General features: G+C 39.1%; 2 protein-coding genes and 3 pseudogenes across 2 annotated transcripts in view; 2 read left to right on the plus strand and 3 right to left on the minus strand.

The window, feature by feature from the left end:
• The window catches only part of LOC114312207 (uncharacterized), a 7,915-nt gene extending 7,612 nt beyond the window's left edge, over positions 1-303 (plus strand). Inside the window, exon 3 of the mRNA XM_028258412.2 lies at positions 1-303. This exon is cut by the window's left edge and continues 165 nt beyond it. The gene's annotated coding sequence lies outside the window, so the exon portion shown is untranslated.
• Positions 304-1,493: 1,190 nt separating this feature from the next.
• Positions 1,494-2,348, minus strand: LOC114312214 (tubulin alpha-2 chain pseudogene; annotated as a pseudogene).
• Positions 2,349-6,499: 4,151 nt separating this feature from the next.
• On the minus strand, positions 6,500-7,658 carry LOC114312202 (chitinase 2). The gene has a single exon (XM_028258408.2). The coding sequence runs from the start codon at positions 7,577-7,579 to the stop codon at positions 6,662-6,664; it is 918 nt and encodes a 305-aa protein (XP_028114209.2). The 5' UTR covers positions 7,580-7,658; the 3' UTR covers positions 6,500-6,661.
• A 3,408-nt stretch (positions 7,659-11,066) lies between these two features.
• Positions 11,067-15,619, plus strand: LOC145821520 (DNA replication licensing factor MCM4 pseudogene; annotated as a pseudogene).
• Positions 15,620-17,052: 1,433 nt separating this feature from the next.
• Positions 17,053-19,233, minus strand: LOC114312215 (chitinase 2 pseudogene; annotated as a pseudogene).
• Between the last annotated feature and the right edge of the window lie 1,078 nt (positions 19,234-20,311).

Below are 20,311 nucleotides of genomic sequence, written 5' to 3' on the forward strand. Positions count from 1 at the left end.
GCCCAACTTAGTGTTTAACATAAATGGATATCTCATGCTTTTGCCTTTTAACGTCAAATTAGATATTTAGATCAACTTTAAATATAGTTAATTTTTCCTTCGAATTGAGAAAAATGGGCTAATTCTGCTGTAGAATCTCAACTCACTGTGTACATATATTAGGTGAGAAAGTTGTTCCTTTGTTGAAGCAAGTGCTATCTGTTTGTTGTTTTGTGCTCAAGCGCTTGTTCTTGGAATGTTGGATCTCTTGAATTTTTGAAGGACATTATAATTGTTTTATGTACGATGTTTTTCCTCATTCAATGCTGGAGTCCTTGGTTGTTTCGGTTGATTCACCCACAAATATACTTGTTTAATGTTTCTATCCTCTTGGATGGCATGTTGGTCAATTGATATTATACATTAGGACATAGAGGTATCTGACAATAATCAAACACAGGTTTGTTTTCTACATCTTTGGTATGAGAGATCAATGTGCACGAGGATAGAAACATCAAGTATACTTTTGGGTGAATCAACTGAAGATGGATTTCACTTATGTTACGCTTGGATTTTAGCACTTGGCACTCCCTGTTCTTTGCTGATTTCATCTACTGCATGTTTTTCTGGAGGGTTGATGAAGTGTAATGAGAAATTATACAAGGGATATAATTGAAATATATATATATATATATATACATGAATGGCACGATGCCACCATTTTTGATCCGTGGTCTTTTATGTTGGTAGAGTGGTTGATGAATTGATCACCTTCTGTAGCCAATTATTTATTTATTTATTTATTTTTTTTGGGGGGGGGGGGGGGGGGGGGGGTGTGATTGTGTGTGTTTTGTGGAACCATCGATCTAGTAAGAATTTTGGTCATTTGGTCACCTAATTCCTTGTTAAATATCATCTGAAGTTTCTCCCATACGAGCCCATTTTGTAGTGTTTTTGTTTGCGGTTGTATATTATTGAAAGGGTTATTTACACGGAGATCTCTTAGAAAAATTAAAAGGTATCACTTTGACTCTCTAAATTATAAAAGCATACAAACAGACCCCTAAACTATTGGCATGTTTAGTTTGATATGTTCTGTTAATGGTCAAATTTGTATGTTTTTATAATTTAGGGACATTTGTACGCTTTTATAATTCGGAGGGCAAAGTGATACTTTTCAATCACTTTTCAATAATTTAGGAGGTCTCAGTGTAAATAATCCTTATTGAAAATTGATTCAAAAAAAGTTTTGCAAATTATTTTCAAAAACCATTGTTGAGGAAAATTTCTAAAAATAGCCATTTTAAGATTCTGTTAAACACAAGTAGAAATACAGTTACCAATTTGTAAACTAAATTTTATGGTAAATTATAACTTAACCCCTTGTGATTTATTTAAAAAACACGGAGCCCATCTATAGTTTCATTTGTAACACTTAAATTCCCTCTACTTCATACCAAAGTGTAATTTTGGACAAATATAATAAAAATTATAAAAGGTTAAATTATCCTTATTTATTTCTCTAATTTTCTTCTTAATACCATTATGAACCACCAGTCAACAAACTATACAGTCCGTTTGGTCTTCATAGTGGCAACGATTGTATTAACATCCTTTGGAACAACACCTCCATAGTACATCAAGTAGCAAGCCATATATTTCCCATGCCTCAGATCACATTTCGCCATCATGCTTGAAGGCTCAAACACTGAATTTGTGATCTCTGGTATAAATAGCAGCTCATGGAATGCTTTCACAGCTGAAATTACAAGGGCATACGAGGAGAGCATGAAATGTATATGGGGATATGGCACAAGGTTAACAATGTCCACATTAATGGCCCCATCAAACTTTAAAGAAGTTGTCAAAGACGATATTATTTGGAAAATCAATCTATTCAAATTGGTATACGTTGGCTTTTCAATGTCTAGAGATCTCCGGCAGATATCGTAAATGACTTCATTGTCCAAAAGCACAGCCACATCTGTGTGCTCAAGGAGAGAGTGCGTAGAAAGAACACTGTTATAAGGCTCCACAACTACAGTAGAGACCTGCAATGAACAAAGTCAGCAGCACCTAAATCAACAGAACAGAACCATAGCTAGAATAACAATGTTTCTAGTCACAACTTTGATGCACATATTGAGCAAAATTCATGCCATTTTTAACAAATAATAATGCTATGACAGACGTCACTAAAATCAAGATTACCATAACGACTCCATATGAGATTTGTATGAGAAACTGAAGAATCTGGCATTGATAAGTTAACATGTAAACACTTGAGGAGAATGATAAATGTTGAACCCAAGCTTTGACTTACCATGACCACCATCATCACCACTGTGTGTGTCAATTTCCGACCACATTGCCAAATTAGTACTTAGCTGGAGAGCACCAGCAGAATAGATTAAGCCCGAACGACTTGCAATAGAAAGAAGAGATTCCGGCGGTGATTCGTCCAGCCGGGGGCACTCCGACGATCTAGTCAGTTATCTCTCAAAGATAATCAAAGTGCTTAACTCACTATTTAGAATATAAATTGCATATCTTAGGCCCATTGGGGGTGCCTTTCTTTTATAGCTAACTCAATCCTAGTCCCAATAGAAGCCTAGCTTCAATGGACTTCAGCTCAGTGCTTATCTTGGACTCTCCAATAGATAAAGATAAACTCCCTAAGAGCTTTATCCTTATCCAAGCTGAGGTCCTTCCTTATTCTAAGACTCTTGTCCCTTATCCGCATATTCTGGATTTCGATATCTTCGGAGATACCCTCGGCCTAGCTGAGCTCACCTCAGCATCACGACCAGGACACGTGGCACCTCGGCTGACACTTCGGCGTCACCTTGGCCACGTGTTAGTACTTAGAAAATATGTCCTCACAACTGCCCCCTAGGTTCTATTACCTCGGCATTCTGAGGTGATGGAACCTATATCGTCATATTGTATAGCATATCGGCTATCTTGCTGTATCATCCATTTACCGAGGTCATAATACGTCGGCTTCACACGACCAGGTCTTGTAGTCTATCTCATCAAGGCTTTTAGAACCAATAACCTAGTTTATTCGAGTTATTTAGCCGAGATATTCCTACCAGCCGAGGTCACTGCGTCATTAGACCAAGAACTCCAAGAGTTTTATCACGCGTATGAGTTATCACGCAAAATAAATCAACTGTTCTTGCTATGCGTCTCTTTCTCTTTGGATCGTACTCGATACGCGCCTGTAAGTCGAATTGCTCTCGCGTGCGCCGTCTGACACATACGTCATTTTAGGCACATTAATTGCCTTTTTGCTGTCGTTTTTGTGTTTAGACAAAACGTCATTCCTCTCTCCGTCTGTTCACTTTACACCATTGTTTCTGAAGCTTTTTTCTCTTTCTAACTTTTTCTCCAAAATCTGCCATTGTTCAAGCTTTCCTAGCTCTGCAACTTGCTCTATTTACCTCATCCGGCGTGATTTTCACCGCTCTGTCGTTTTTGCAACCGTCGTCTGACTTCGGTGATCCTCACATTCGCCTCACTTTTTCTGGTAAGCCACTGTTCTTCCTAGTTTCAGTTCTTGATTTATCTCGAACTCTGTCATTTTTGCGAACTTGTCCATGTCTCTGATCGTTTAATCTATACCTTGATTACTATCATGTGTTTGAGTATGTTTACTTCGTGATTCTATTTTTGCCCAATCCTTTCTTGAATATTCGCACACTGCTCACAAATTTATTCACTTTTGCCACTGTTCTTGGCCTCGTACCCTTGTCCATACTTTGTCACAATGTTCTTGATAGTTCATCACTGTTCTTGATTTTGAAACATGTTCTTGTTTTCTGTTTTCTGTGTCTTTTCCAGATTCGTGCCTTCAATCTTCATTTCTATAGATTTAGGTTTGGGATTTGCATGTAGAACCCACAAATTTTAGGAAAAACTGAAACACATTCCCCTTTATATCCCCACAAATTCTTACCCCAACTCAAACTTAGGATTTAGCCGAGGTCCTTAAAAACCGTCATAAACACTTCCTTTTGAAATCCTATACCTTCCCCTAAAGCTGACATCATAGGTATGTGGAAGCATATGGTAGACACCCCGACCAAGTTAGAATACTTTAGGCGGGAGTTTTTTTATCCCTGCCGACGTCCACCTCAGGTTGGCATGGGAGAAGGACTCCATTATGCCCGATGTGAACCTTATGTCTTTCCCAGTAGTGGCCTTTATCGAGTGTGGACTTAGGTTTCCACTTGATCCCCTTTTTCGAGAAGTCCTCCACTACTACAAATTGAACCCAATGTAACTAGCCATCAACTCTTGTCGAGTTACTAATGGTATAATCACCCTAGCCAAGAATGAAAACACTAGGGTTACCCTTGCCGACATCCAGTATTGCTACACCATGTGTCGCCTGAAATCGGAGAAAGGCCACGTCTATTACCTCAAGCCGAGGTCCACTGAGTACAAGCTCATTGCCGACCTCCCAGACTCAAACAAGGGTGCTGAAGACGATTACTTCATCGTTTCGGGCAATTGGGAGTTTTAACCAAACGATGACCTCTACCTTTATCCTTTAAGCCGATCAATTTTCAGAGAAGGGGACGGTAAGAGCCAAGTGTCATTTTTCCTTACTCCACTTTTTAAAAGTTTTTCAATACTTTATTCTAACGTCTGTGCTCTTCTTTTTGCAGTTCTTCCCCAGCCACCAAAGGGCTTTCGCAAGTCTTTCTTCCCCAGCTAGGACTTGAAGAAGCTATTGGATTTTCCCATCCACAAGCGGAGAGCCCGTCTGCTACTCAATTTCATTTCGACCTACTAGTCGGTTCTTCCTGACGTCCCAAAGAAAAAGAAAAGCCATTCTCTCCATTCCGCCACAACTCCTTCAATAGCCTCCTCATCTCAGCCAGATCGAGGATCAACCTCTGATCCAGCAGAGCAACTGTCAACCTCGGCTCCATATATGATCCTACCATCTCAACGCCAACGCCGCCGTAGAACTGCAATTTTCGCTGAGATGGGTTGCAAAAAAGCTGTCGCTGACGATCTTCGAGCAGACATCCCTGACTCAGTTAACGCTCAACCAGCACAAACCCAGCCTTAACCAAAGCCAAAGCCAAAACCTCTGAAGAAGGCTCAACCCAAGGTAACGGTGGCTCAGATTGACACTGAGGACACCTTGTCAATTTCTAAATTGGCCGAGAGAGAGAAGACCCCTTCTACTGCCGAGAAGAGGCTCGCCGAGGCCCAACCATCCGAATCTACTAGATAAAAGAGGCCGAGGTCATCCTCTGCGACCACCTCGGGGCCATTGAAACACGATTCCCCCTGGGCCTCTCCAATCACAATCGACGATAAGCCGGTTAAGGCTGGTGACAACGCCAACAATATTGAGGTCGGCGTTGCCCTCTCCATCGCCTTGCTTTTGCGTGAAGATCTTAATCGTAGCGCTCAGATGAGCGAATACGAAAATTTTGCTCTGATGCTGCAGCATTCCGTTTAAGTAAGTCTCTTACACTTAGTATTTTTTCTTTCTCTATTTTTTCATACCTTTAGAACTTCTACCATCTTTTGTTCTGTTCATTTTCTTTCAGGCGATCCAGCACGTCCACTCCTTCTCAATGCAATCTTTTGAAATGAGGAAGGAGTTGGCCCACAAGACCAGGGAGGTCTCTGGTTTACAGAAGGCCATCAAAAGGGCTGAGGCAAAAATGAAAACCTTGGCAGACCAGGCCGAGGCTGCTGTCAAAGCTAAGGATGAGGTCGAAGAAAAAGCAGATGCTGCTGAGGCCATTGGTGGTGATTTTGCATGGAAGGTGATGGTGGTGAGATGAGAGGAGAAATAAAAGGTGATGGTGGTCGTTTTGTATGGAAGGTGATGGGGTTGCATATTTACATAATGAGAGAGAGAGAACCTGTTTGATAGTTCAAGAGTATAACCCATGCTCTGTTGCACTACACCATTCTGTGTATATATATGGCAATAAAGGCATTTTGGTCATTTGTCATATGTTTTTGGACTGGAAAAATTGCTCTCACCATTCATGGTCGCACAACACACGTTCTCTTTAAACAAACGGCTTCGTCCAAAATTGCACTTCGGTATGAAGTATAAGGGGTGTAAGTGTGACAAATAAAATTATAGGGAGACTCTGTATTTTTTAGGCAAACCACAAGAGGTTAAATTATAATTTACCCAAATTTATTTTGCACCCTTGCATTTCTCATCTAAATCCGTTTTGCTCTTGGACCTTTTAATTGTTCCTACCAATTTTTAGACTTTGAATCAGATCTATTTGCATAATGTCGTTTGGAAAACTAATAGAGAATAAATAATCGGCATTTTTATAAAAATCTTGCTTTAGTCCATCTATTTTAATCCTAAATATCCTTATACTTTTATCAAAATTATGTTTTAGTCCCTCTATTTCGATCCCTTTGTCAATTCTCCAAAAGAACATTACAGGCTGTGTCCAATTGCTCGTTGACTTGAAATCTAGGGAGTTAATTGGGACAACTAAAATACAAAGGTGCAAAGTGAACCAAAATTTTGCTAGTAGACAGTTGGACAATGAAACAGTACATTAGAGAAATTACAGAACATCATCACTTTCATCAAAACCATACAACACCAGACCATTTTTCACATATTTGGAACTAACTAGGCCACACAACCCATTTCAATGGTAGTAAATACATACTAATTGGCTAACAATGCTTGTGATTGCTTCTCATAGCCAAATCCTAATCCTTTTGCCTTGGACGTATCAGCACACCAAACAAAAATCCCATGAAGTTCTTGCTGATCCTTGAGCCTACTGCATGCTGAAAAAAACCCATTTTCCGGTGACAACCCACGGCTTCCATCGCTGATGAAGCTCACCAAGACCTTCCCTCCATTGTAATTCGAGCTCTGAGTCTCAAAATAGGCCATAAACTGAGAAACATTGGTACCCTGATCATAACCATAAAATTGGAAATTCACATAGTCTATGAGATTGCCATAGGTCTTCCACAAGGCCAAGTAATGACTCTGAACTTGATCGTCATCAAATGGAGCTATAGAAGCAAAAGAGATGAGCCCATTTTCTTTCATTTTGGTTATAAGCTGTCCAATGCACTCTGCAAAGGTGTTTGGATCGGTGTTGTTGAAGTGTTCATAGTCGATGTCAATGCCATCTAGGTTGTACTGTTTGATGATTTGTGTGAGTGAAGTGATGGAATTGGAAACCCATGAATCTACTGAGGTGGGACTGAAATAGGCTTTGGAATCTCCCACACTGTCTCCTCCTAAGCTCAGAGCCACTTTGACATTGGAGTGCTGGTTTTTTATGGAGGAAACTTGAGATGGGCTGAGATTATCGGTATCCCAAAAGATGTTGAATTGACCATTGGTGGGAGAGGGAGAAGAGATGGAGGTGTAGTCGATGGCAAAGGCGAGGATGAAGTGGAATTCGATGTTGGGATTTATGGGCACATCTGAGAATTTGACATTGTTAAACAATGCTCCTATGTATTCTCTGAAGATGCCTGAGTTTGATGATTGAATTGGCGAGAGGAACAATTGAGATTGAAGAATGAAGAGGGTGGTGATGAGAAAAAGCTTGTTGATCTCCATTGTTGATGATAGAGTAGGTCTGTTGGTGGTTCTGTTGAAGTCGAAAGCTCTGAGGATAAGCCAATAGATTTTTTTTAAACTTTTTTTTATTTTATTTATTTTTTTAATAAATAAATAAATAAATAGGGTTTTTTTTTTATAGTGATTTTTTAGATTTTTGGTTAAAATTGTATTTTTCCAAACGAGGTTTATTTTTCACTAGTTTATTAGGCTGTTTATAATTTTTTTTTTTAAAATTTTAAAAGTGGTGTCAGAATGTTTAGGGTTGTTTTTATTTTAAAATTTATTCAAAATTGGAACTCAAATTTTACTCTAAAATTTAATCAAAATTGAGTGTATGGTATAATTTTAAAATTTAATTTACACATAATTTAAATTTTGAATGATATTTTGGATTTTTTTTTCTTTTTTCTAAACATGTAATATATTATTGTTGTGAAAAGCATCTTTATGAGAATTGTTGGATTTTGTGGCTCACATTTTGTCAACAAAAGGGAGCTACCTAGGTGGGATTACAAAGTCGACAGTGGTTGAATTTTTTATTCGTAAGGATAAGACTCGACTTTTCGCAAGTGCAAATTAAGAGCGCAATTATAAATAAGGGGTTGATTTTTCAAATGGAACACACACAAACAAAGAAAAATAAAGAATGAATACATAGAAAAATATAGAATAAATTTTTGGTATAGAAAATTAGGTATAGGCTGATATAAGTTACTAATTGATCTTTTCGTCCATTTTCTCTAATTTCACCACTCAAGTTGAAATTTTAAATTTTAATAAATTCATATTTCAATTTCTTTTGTACACATAAGTAGGAACAAAATAATTACTCTAATGTCAAAGACAAATAACAAAGTGAATAGCATATAATTTTTATTTTTATTTTTTACTTTTAGGACAATTTGCTTTCCCCTTATGGTTTATGCCAATTACACTTTGTCCCCTATCATTTGAAAATGGTTACTTGCTCGCCTTGTGGTTTGGGACTAAAGTGCAAACAGCTACCTTTTCTTTGCAAACTAACGAAATTTGTAATACATTCACCATGTCCGAGAGTGAGTCTATTTTTCTTTTTAAATTAAGATAAAACTAAAATGGAAAAAGACATGTCCACCCTTTTCTTCATCTTCAATAACCAAACCCAGATTAATTCAATTAAAAACAAAATCAATTTCATTAAATCACCTTATATATCTATGTGTACATATATACATACATACCTACACAATACATATACAGCATGTATAACAACAAATTGAAGAATCTGAAGAACCAAATCAATTTCATTAAATCATCTAATATATATATATATATATATATATCTGTGGAGATGTATTTTTAGGGTCGTGCCATGTGGTCGAGACATGGCTGACGTGTTAGAAGGACGAGCCAGATTGCCGACATAATTGTGGTATTGCCGAGATCTTGCGCGGTAATACCGGAATCCAAGATATTTGGATAGAGGACAAGAGTCCTAGATAAGTGATGTAAAATTTAATATATAAAGAGAAATAGAGAATTGTATTATTGATTGATTTATATTGATTGTTGAATTATTGAATGCTACAATGATTCCTATATATAGAAGAGTAGGTGGTAGTAGGTGGTAGGTGGAGTAGGTGAAGTGGAGGTGGTAGTGGTGTAGTGGGTTTAGTGGAGTAGGTGAGGTGGTAGTGGTGAAGTGGGTTAGGTTTAGTGGAGTAGGTGAGGTGGTAGTGGTGTAGTGGGTTAGGTTTAGTGGGTGAAGTAGGTGATAGGTTTTAACAGCCCCCCGCAAACTCAAGGGGGATAGGAACTAACCAACTTGAGTTTGGAGAGAGTAACAAAACAAGAAAATACATAAAAAATAAAAGAGGATAGGAGACACTGTATGGTCGTGTCAGACCGTTGTAGAAGACCGATGTAGAAGACAGTTTATGGGGTCATGTTGGACCGTTGTAGCAGACAATGTTGTGACAGTTGTTGTGACAGTTTACAGAGTCTTGCTGGACCCTTGTAGAAACTAACCGGAATCAATGTCGGGACAGTTTACAGAGTCTTGTCGGACCCATAAAGGAACTAACCGAAATTAATGTCGGGACAGTTTACAGAGTCTTGTCGGACCCATAAAGGAGCTAACCGGAAGTAATGTCGGGACAGTTTATAGAGTCTTGTCGGACCCATGAAGGAGCTAACCGGAATCAATGTCGGGACAGTTTACAGAGTCTTGTCGGACCCATGAAGGAGCTAACCGGAATCAATGTCGGGACAGTTTACAAAGTCTTGTCGGACCCTTAAAAAGTCGCACCCTCAAAAGGTGTGCCCAATCTATCAAAAGGCGTGCCATCAAAAGGCGTGCCCAATCCATAAAAAGGCGTGCCAAATATGATGGCGAAGCACGTGAGTGCCTTGGCTGGCGTGCCCGTTTGTCGTCTGGCGTCAAGTGGCGCGCGATACGCGTGGCTGCCTCGGCTATTTAACCAAGACGGAGGCTGAGACTGAGGCAGAAGCTGAGATAGAAAAACTGAGAGAAACCTCTGAAAAATTCTTCCGTTGCTGAGAGAGAAACTCTGTAATACGCTGTAACACTCTGTTGCCCAGAAAATGGCTTCGTCTTCCCGTGGGCTGCTCACTCTCTTTCCCGACCTCAATGAGTCAACAAGAGAGAGAACTGGTGCGGTGGCCAGTGAACCTCAACCAAACACCTCTGTGTTTGCTCCGTTGAACTTTCCGATGCGGTCGGTGGAGCAAAAAATGGCGGTGCAAACTGATATTGAGGCCAATCAGTATACTCTGAAGTCATGTGTGGAAACCATGACTGCGGTCACAAACTTGTCGCACCGGCTGCAGAGCAGGACAAATGAGGTGCAACAGTTAAATTCCCAGCTGGCTCTGCTCCAACGCATGTATAAGGATGCGCGAGCAAAGATAAGTGTGCTAAAGGCAGAAAACAAGGAGCTGAAGCGGAAGGCCACCGTTATGTTCCGATTTGGAGGTCCGCCTTATGCTGCAGTGGAGGAGCAGGGAGTAATGAATGTGCTCGGCGGCGCGGGAAACACAGAGGCAGCACCGGCAAGGGCCGCCCAGGACGGAGGCAAAAAGAAGAGACCGGCGGCAGAGTAGTGGAAGTGAGGTCTGTGGGTGGCCGTCTGCAGAAAAGAAAACAAATCTGTGGGTGTTGTGTTTTGGTTTTTTTTTTTTTTTTTTTTTTTTTTTTTTTTTTTTTTTTTTTTGTGTGAAATGGTGATCGGGGTTGATCCCTGAAATAAATAAAATATGGTTTGGTGTGCAAAGCTATATATATTTTTTATATTTTTGTTTTTGTTGTTTTTGTTTTTGTTTTTGTTTTTTTTTTTTGTTTTTTTTGTTTTTTTTTTGTGTATTGTGAAAAAGGGAACATAAAAAAGATAAGAGAAATAAATAAAAATTCTATTTTGTGGTGAGGGAGTCGGTGAGGGAGGTGCAAAATGTGATTAAAAGAAATAAATAAAGAAAGAGTGTGATGATGGATATGGGTATAGATGTAATAAAGGAATGAAAAGAAAGAAATAAAAAAGAAAGAAAAGAAGAAAATAAAATGGGTTTGTGCAAAAGTAGACAGAGTTGGTGCAATCTATTAGAATAAACATAGATATATATAGATATATATTAAAATAAAAGAAAGTTGAGTGGGTTGATTAAAAAAAGGATTGTGGGTTTGAAAGTGGAAAGATGAGAGAGGAAGCTCTGCTGTTGGGTTGACTGCTGATGTTACTAAAGATCCCGAGAGTGGAGAGACTGTTTTGGAGAGTGGAGCCCTGGTTCTGAGTGATAGAGGCATTTGCTGTATTGACGAATTTGACAAAATGTCTGACAGTGCAAGGAGCATGTTACATGAGGTGATGGAACAACAAACTGTTTCAATAGCAAAAGCAGGTATAATTGCTTCACTTAATGCTAGAACATCAGTATTGGCTTGTGCAAATCCAAGTGGCTCACGATACAATCCCCGCTTGTCAGTAATTGACAATATACACCTTCCTCCTACATTGTTGTCCAGGTTTGATTTGATTTACTTAATTCTCGACAAGGCTGATGAACAGACAGACAGGCGCCTTGCAAAACATATTGTTGCATTACACTTTGAGAATCCTGAGACCTCACAAGAGGATGCCTTAGACCTTCCGACATTAACTGCATATGTGAGCTATGCCAGAAATCATATACACCCACAGTTATCTAATGAAGCTGCAGAACAGTTGACACGAGGTTATGTTGAGATGAGAAGAAGAAGAAACTTCCCAGGCAGCAGCAAAAAGGTGATAACAGCAAAACCTAGGCAAATTGAGAGTCTGATACGTCTCAGTGAAGCATTGGCTCGGATTCGCTTCTCAGAATTGGTAGAGAAGAAAGATGTGATGGAGGCTTTTCGTCTTCTGGAAGTTGCATTGCAACAGTCTGCAACAGATCACTCCACTGGAACCATTGGTATGGATCTCATTACAACTGGGGTCTCTGCAAGTGAAAGGATGAGAAGGGAAAATCTGTTATCCGCAACTCGCAACATAATTATGGAGAAGATGCAGATTGGAGGGGCCTCTACTCGGTTCTTGGAGTTACTGGAAGAGTTGGCGTCAATTCGAGCTAGCAGTGGTTTGAGTTGCTGCAGTGGTTATTGGCGGTGATTGGAGAGGAGGTATGTGTTGAGGTCCGGCGGGCGGCCAAGGCGAGACTGCCGCCCGCCGGTGAAGCAAAATTACTAGCTTCTTAACCTTGCTCTGATACCATGTAAAATTTAATATATAAAGAGAAATAGAGAATTGTATTATTGATTGATTTATATTGATTGTTGAATTATTGAATGCTACAATGATTCCTATATATAGAAGAGTAGGTGGTAGTAGGTGGTAGGTGGAGTAGGTGAAGTGGAGGTGGTAGTGGTGTAGTGGGTTTAGTGGAGTAGGTGAGGTGGTAGTGGTGAAGTGGGTTAGGTTTAGTGGAGTAGGTGAGGTGGTAGTGGTGAAGTGGGTTAGGTTTAGTGGGTGAAGTAGGTGATAGGTTTTAACAAGTGATGTGCTTAGTTCGGATAAGGATGAGGCTTTTGAGGAGTTCATCCATATCGAACTAAGAGTCCGAGATAAGCATTGTGCTTGAGCCCTATAAAATGAGACCTCTAGAAGACAAGGGCTCTATTGGCTATAAAAGTGAGGCATCCCGTGGGTGTAAGTTATGTTTTTTTTATTATGAGTTGTGTTACTTGTTTGATATCTTTGAGAGATAAGTTTGACTGACTTGATCTTTGGAGTGCTTCCGGGTGGACGAGCCACCGTGGTATTCTCGTCTTCTTATTGGCAGGTGCTTGGTTTAATCTATTCTGCTGCGTGCTCTCCAGCTAAGTTCCTTGTTTGGTTGTGAGGTCAGAAATCAACACCTACAATTTGGCTCCGTCTGTGGAAACTTAGTAGGAATAGATGACCAACATTCGACAAGGAAGACGAGAATAATCATCTTGATTTTTGATTCTAGGTTTATGGTTTTTTATGAGTGGACATTTGATTCCTTCTTTCATGAATCCGATGAGTCATGATCTCGATCGGAGAAGTATCTCTAGCATGTTGTTTAGTCAATATGTTAGAAGATTAGACGATATAAGTTTTATCACCTCAGGTTACCGAGATAATAGAATCTAGGTGGCAATTGTATGGACATAATTTTGAGTTGTCCACGTGGTCTAGGTGGTTAGCCGAAGTGCCACGTGGGTGATTTTGATTGGCCGAGGTGTGGTCAAACCATATCTGAATCCAAGATGTTTGAATGAAGGACTAGAGTCCTAGATGATGACAGACTCCCTGTTTGAATAAAGTTGGACTCTTGAGAGAGTTGATCTTAATCCATATAGGAAAGTCTTGAATAAGTGATATCCTTATAAAGGATAGAGTCCCATGAAGTAAGACATCTAGGCAAAGTTGGACATTGATCATTATATAAATGGCGTCCTTGTGGGTCTAAGGTATGATCTGAACTAGTATTATTTTGTTTTGATATCTTTATGAGATAAGTGACTGACTTGATCATCGGTGTGCCCTCAGATGGATGAGCCACCATGGTACTCTTGTCTTCTTGTTAGCAGGTGCTTGGTTTAATCTATTCTGCCACGTGCTCTCTAGCTAAGTTCTCTATTTGGTTGTGAGGTCGAAAATCAACACCCACAATTAGGCACCCACATTGATCCTAAACTAAATAAGAGAAGTTTTGGATAAGTGATATCCTTGTGAAGGATAGAGTCCCATGAAGTAAGACTTCGAGGGGAAGTTAGACATTGATCACTATAAAAGTAAGACACCCCCGTAGGTCTAAGGTATGCTTTTACTTGTGCACTGAATACTTCTTTGATATCTTTAAGAGATAAGTTGACTGACTTGATCGACAGAGTGCCTCTAGGTGAACGAACTACACTGGTATTCTTATCTTTTTGTTGGCAGGTGCTTGGTTTAATCTATTATGCTGCGTGTTTTTCAGCTAAGTTTCCTATATGGTTGTGAGGTCGAAAATCAACACTTACAATTTGAGTTGTGGGGACATAATTTTGAGTTCTCCACGTGGCCTAGGTGGTTAGCCGAAGTGCCACGTGGGTGATTCTGATTGGTCGAGGTGTGGTCAAACCACATTTAAATCCAAGATATTCAAATGAAGGACTAGCGTTCTAGATGATGACAGGCTCTCTGTTTGGATAAGGTTGGACTATTGAGAGAGTTGATCTGAATCCAAATGAGAGGAGTCTTGGATAAGTGATATCCTTGTAAATGATAGATTCCCATGAAGTAAGACTTCTAGGAGAAGTTAGACACTAATTATTATATAAAGAGGGTGCTCCCGTGGGTCTAAGGTATATTTTGAACTAGTGTTATTTTGTTTTGATATCTTTATGAGATAAGTGACTGACTTGATCGTCGGAGTGACCCTAAGTGGATGAGCCACCATGATATTCTTATTTTCTTGTTGGTAGGTGCTTGGTTTAATCTATTCTATCGCGTGTTCTCCAGCTAAGTGCCCTGTTTGGTTGTGAGGTTAGAAATCTACACCCACAATTTGGCGCCATCCGTGAGAACTTAGTAGAAATAGATGGCCAACATTCGGCAAGGAGAACGAGAAGGATCATCTTGATTCTTGATTCTTGGTTCTTGATTTTTGATGAGTGGATATTTGAGTCCTTGTTTTATGAAGCCAATATGAGTCACGATCTTAGTCGGAGGAGTATCTGTAGCATGTTGTTTAGTTGATATGTTAGAAGATCAAATGATATAGGTTCCAACACCTTAGGTTCCAAAGGTAATAGAACCTAGGAAACAGTTATGGGGACATAATTTTGAGTTGTTCACGTGGCCTAGGTGGTTAGCTGAAGTGCCATGTGGGTGATTCTGATTGGCCGATGTGTAGTCAAACCACATATGAATTCGAGATGTTCGAATAAAGGACTAGAGTCCTAGATGATGACAAGATGAGTCTTGAATAAGTGATATCTTTGTAAAGGATAGATTCCTATGAAGTAAGATTTTGAGGGAAAGTTAGACACTGATTATTATATAAAGAGGGCACTCCAGTGGGTCTAAGGTATGTTCTGAACTAGTGTTATTTTGTTTTGATATCTTCATGAGATAAGTGACTGACTTGATCATAGGATTGCTCCCGGGTGAACGAGCTATCGTGGTATTTTTGTCTTCTTATTGGCAGGTGCTTGGTTTAATCTATTCTATCGTGTGCTCTCTAGCTAAGTTTCATATTTGGTTGTGAGGTCGGAAATCAACACTCACAAATATCTATACATATATACATACACAATATATATAACATATATAATAACAAATTGCTTGAGGGTGATGAATTATTTGACGAATCTGAAGAACCATTAGTGGGTTCTCAATAGTGGGTGGTCTTCATGGGTTCTGCAGAACCAGTAATGGGTTATCAAGAAGCAACGAAATTGTTCCTTCATTGGAGAAGGACTGCGACGATGATCAGAAAAGAGAAATGAGCAATAGCGGTGGTCTGAGATGCAGTGATGTAGATCTGGGATGGTAGGAATGATGGGAGGGGAGAAGGGAGAATATCGTAGGAGATGGTTTAGAGAAGGATAAGGTCAATTTTGACTTTTCAACCCATGTCATTAATGGAGTGACTGTTGCACTTTAGTCTTAAATTACAAGATGATAAGTGATTATTTCTAAATGATAAGTGAGTAAAGTGCAACACAATGGTAAAACGGATTTTACCTTACTTTTATCTTATCTTTTTATTGTTGGAATAATCTTCTGTGTAAATAAAATAACTTGAAATAAATTTAAATAAAATAAATAAATAACATACCAGATTTATTTATCGAATCGAATTAAAAATTCAAAGACCAAGTCGAGTGTGTGACACTCTGTCCTTAAGACAGATTCGCCCTGCTACGGTACTTACGGTTGAGTGGCGTCTATCTCCTAGGATACAATGAGCTTCGCAAATTGTAGTAGTACTCCAAACAATTTGTTCGGCGAACCAAACCTATGTTCTAACTCTCTAAATATTTATTCCTAAAATTATAAATGAAGAATAATGCACTAAAAGAAATCTGGACAGTAAAGAGAAAAATTTCAGACTGAAAAAATCAGGATCCAAGACTGCTGGAATCAGGCAATATATATAGGCAAAAAACCTTAGCCTCGAACAGGTTCACAAAGAAGTGAAAAGGTGCAACACTATTCATAGATGATATGTCCGTGGCAAATTTTCAAAAAATTTGAAAAAGGTTACAATTACAAAATTGTTGTAACTTTATTGTTTAAACTTTCAGAATAGTTAAATCAATAAAACCTTTCACTGAATGGAATAATTTTATTAAACTATTTAAATAGTTTAATCAATTTTTAGGAAACCACTTAGGAACTAAAAATTTGAATTTAGAATTAAATTAAATTCTCACAATTACAAACTTTAGGAAACCACTTAGGAACCCAAAATTTGAATTTAGAATTAAATTAAATTCCCACAATAATTTTTTATTGAAAAAACTCAAATGAATTTTATCAAATAAAAATTAATGTTAGACTAAAAAACGACGTCAACTTCCTCTTCACTCATAAAAGGTTTTGATGTTCCGTCTTCACCGTGTGACTTGCCACGCGGCAAGGAACACTTCACATCTTCGGACCCACCCAAAAGACGTATGGGGCCCACTTCAAATTGGGCTAAAAAATATGCCTATATTAAACCATTTTTTCAACATTTATTTTCTTCACAAATTATTTATAAATTTTAAATCACAATTGACTTTCAAGTGTATATAAAAACACATATAACATTGCATTTGTAATATAAATAAATAACAATTCTGCTACAATGGCCCATTATTCTACCACATTAATGCCATGTATGAGTTATCAACACTTCATAACTTATGTTTAATTTCAAAAAAAGTGGTAATAAATCACAACTGGTAAACTATATATGTAGGTCCATTACACAAATAAATGTTGCATCCTCATGAAGCGTCCAAATAATCAAGCAGAGACCAACAAGTCTTGAGACTTCTTTTCATACTTGAACCCATGTCCTCTAGACTCAACAGCACACCACACAAAAATCCCACCAAGCTTCCCTTCACCAACCAACTCATCACATGCCTCAAAAAACCCATCCTCAGGACCCAACCCCTGATCACCCCCACTTATAAAACTAGCCAGAACCTGTCCTCCTCCATAGTTCTTTTTTTGTTCTTTAAAAAACTTCACAAACTATGAAACACCAATTTTATCATAAGCATAAAATTGGAAATTCACAAAGTCAATCACATTCCCATACTTCTTCCACCGAGCCAAGTAATGGCTCTGCACTGGCCTATCGTCATTGTAAGGTGCGATGGAAGCAAATGAAATGATACCACCTTTTTTTTTTTAGGCCGGTTATGAGTTGCCCAACGCATTCTGCAAAAGTGTTAGGGTCGGAGTTGACGTGTTCATAGTCTATGTCGATGCCATCTAAGTTGCAGTGCTTGATCATTGCCGTGAGTGAAGAGATCGTGTAGTAGTGCTTGATCATTGCCGTGAGTGAACAAATTGTGTTTCGAACTTACGACTTTATTAATTTTGTTGCAAAGAAGGCTTTGCTGTTGTTGCTCACATTATCCCCACCTACGCTGACGGCGACTTGTACAATTGGGTGTTTGGATTTGATGGCCACGATTTCAGTGGGGTCCAGATGGTTGGGTTCCCAAAAGACATTGAATTTGCCGTTGGTGGGAGATGGGTGGCTTTGATCAGTGTAGTCGATTGTGAAGGCTAGGATGAAGTGGAATTCAACGTCAGGGTTTATGGGGACGTTGGTGAGATTGACGGAGTCGGACTCAGCACCAATGTACTCCCGGAAGAGCTTTGAATTGGCAGCTATTATGTGAAACAAATAAATGAAAAGAGTTAGAATATAGTTGAATTTAAATATGGTACAGCTAGTATGTTTTTAAGTTAGATTAAACAATTTATTTTCAACTATGTTTTATGATCATTTCAATTATGTGAATGTTACCATCCCGGTGGGGCCAAGCTATTGTATGATACATGAGTTTGATCTGTCATTATAGTTTTGATCAAGGTTTTCGTATTCATTAATACTATAAATTTAAAAATTATTAATTTTTTACTCAGATTCATTTCATACTTTGATTTCATATTATACAAATTTAATATTCACAACATCAATGTTCTACAAATAATTTGTATTTAGTAATTAATATCAAAGCTACTGCCATATCATGAGTTTAAGTCGAAGAGAGTGCGATATGACATTTATAAGGATTACAATTACTGAGGGAATGTACCCATAAATTAACTCAAAATAATAGAGGTGTACCATAACATTATCCGAACTTTAAGTATGCACAACAAATTTATAATTCTTGATATTTTGTTTCTTGATATAATTCTAGTACCATAGACTTTTTGTCATAAAAACTCTCATAAAATAATGCCATCCATCAATTTGATTCATAATTATAAAAAATAAAATATATGCATAGCGATATAGCAAATTTATAAGGTGTCGTTTGTTAACACTTACGTTTTCAGTTTTCTGTTTATATTTACAAAAATTTTAAAAACTCAAAATAAAAACTTGTTTGGTAAAATTTTTGATTTATAAATCAGTGGTCTCAGTTTATAAATTTGGCCAAAAAATGAAAACACAAAAAAGGTGTTTCCGTTTTGAGTTTTCAGTTTTTTTTTTTTTTTTACCTCCCAACACTAGCCACCACCCGCCATCATTTTGCACCACCGTCTTCCGCCACCACTACTCACCACCCACTTGCCACCATCACCCGCCACCACCACCCACTTGCCACCCACTCGCCACCACCACCCACTCCTCGCTGCCACCACCACCTACCACCCACCTGTCATCTACCTGCCACCACCCACCATTCACCACTACCATCCACCGCCCGCCACCACCACCCACCTGCCACCCACCCGCCGCCACCACCACCATCACCATCACCCACCACCCACGTGCCACCACCACCCACTCGTTACCACCTATCACCGGCCACCGTCACCCACCCACTCACCACCACCACCACCACCACTCGCCACCTACCCGCCACCACCACCACCACCCACTTGCTACCACCCACCACCCGCCACCGTCACCAGCCCACCCACCATCACTACCCACTGCCCACCCGCCACCCGCCGCCACCACCACAACCCACTCGCTACCACCCACCATCCGCCACCGTCACCCACCCATCCACCACCACCACCCGCCACCACCACCCACCCGCCATCCGCCACCTACCTGCTACCACCACCCACCATCCGCCACCACCACCACCACCAGCTACCCACCACCCACCGTTACTACTTTCTACCACCGTCTTTCGCTGCCACTTGCCACCACTTGTCATTTCTCACTCTTTTTTATATTTTTAAATTTTTTTAAACATTTTGTCAATTACCAAACGCGTTTGTAGTTTATATTTTTCTAAAAATAAACAAAAAATAAACAAAAACCAGTTTACAAAATTTTTATAAATATAAACTGAAAACGTAAACGTTACCAAACACACCCTAAGAGATTGTGTTTTGAATCCACAATTTTATTGATCTTGGTGCAAAGAAAGCTTTGTTGTTGTTGCCCATACTGTCCCCTACCAAAACTGGGGAGAGTAGCTTGATAACATAGTGAATGCGCTTCAAAACTTGAGCAATTGGGATTAGGTGTTTGTATTAGTTAAAAAAAAAAAGTACAAACACCCTGTTGGCGACATATTTTGTATAAGTCAATCACAACTTAACATGTGACATGAGGAGGACAATTTGGGGAGTTAATAGAAGTTGCCAATCAAAGTCGGACATGTGGCAATTCGTATTGGTAATAATGGATCTGTGTAGCACTGGAACAGTCGAGAGACACAAGATGACGTGGCCTAACGGTTACTTATAAATTTGAATTCAAAGTTAGGAGGGAAGCCTAACTGCAAGAGTGGCGTAGTGGGATTGATTGCGAGAGAGCATGTTCAGCAATATTGGGAGGACGCTTCGACGGTTGGAAGCGCACTTCGACGGTTACCACTGGGAAGTATAAATAGCAAAGAAGCCCTAAAATGAAGGGACCAGACTCAGATCCAGAAACCAGTTTATTTACTTCATTTTCTTTCCAATTTTACATTTCCAGTTCTTTACATTTCTAGCACTTCAATTCCTGTACTGTACTTCATGTCCTAGGAGTAGTTTTTCAGTA

Source organism: Camellia sinensis, chromosome 3 (genome assembly GCF_055761805.1).
Source record: "Camellia sinensis isolate YWXY chromosome 3, ASM5576180v1, whole genome shotgun sequence".
In the NCBI taxonomy this organism is placed as follows: domain Eukaryota; kingdom Viridiplantae; phylum Streptophyta; class Magnoliopsida; order Ericales; family Theaceae; genus Camellia; species Camellia sinensis.

Excerpts from the sequence above, each read along its gene's own strand:
- LOC114312202 (XM_028258408.2), bottom strand. The coding sequence starts at position 7,579 with ATGGAGATCAACAAGCTTTTTCTCATCACCACCCTCTTCATTCTTCAA.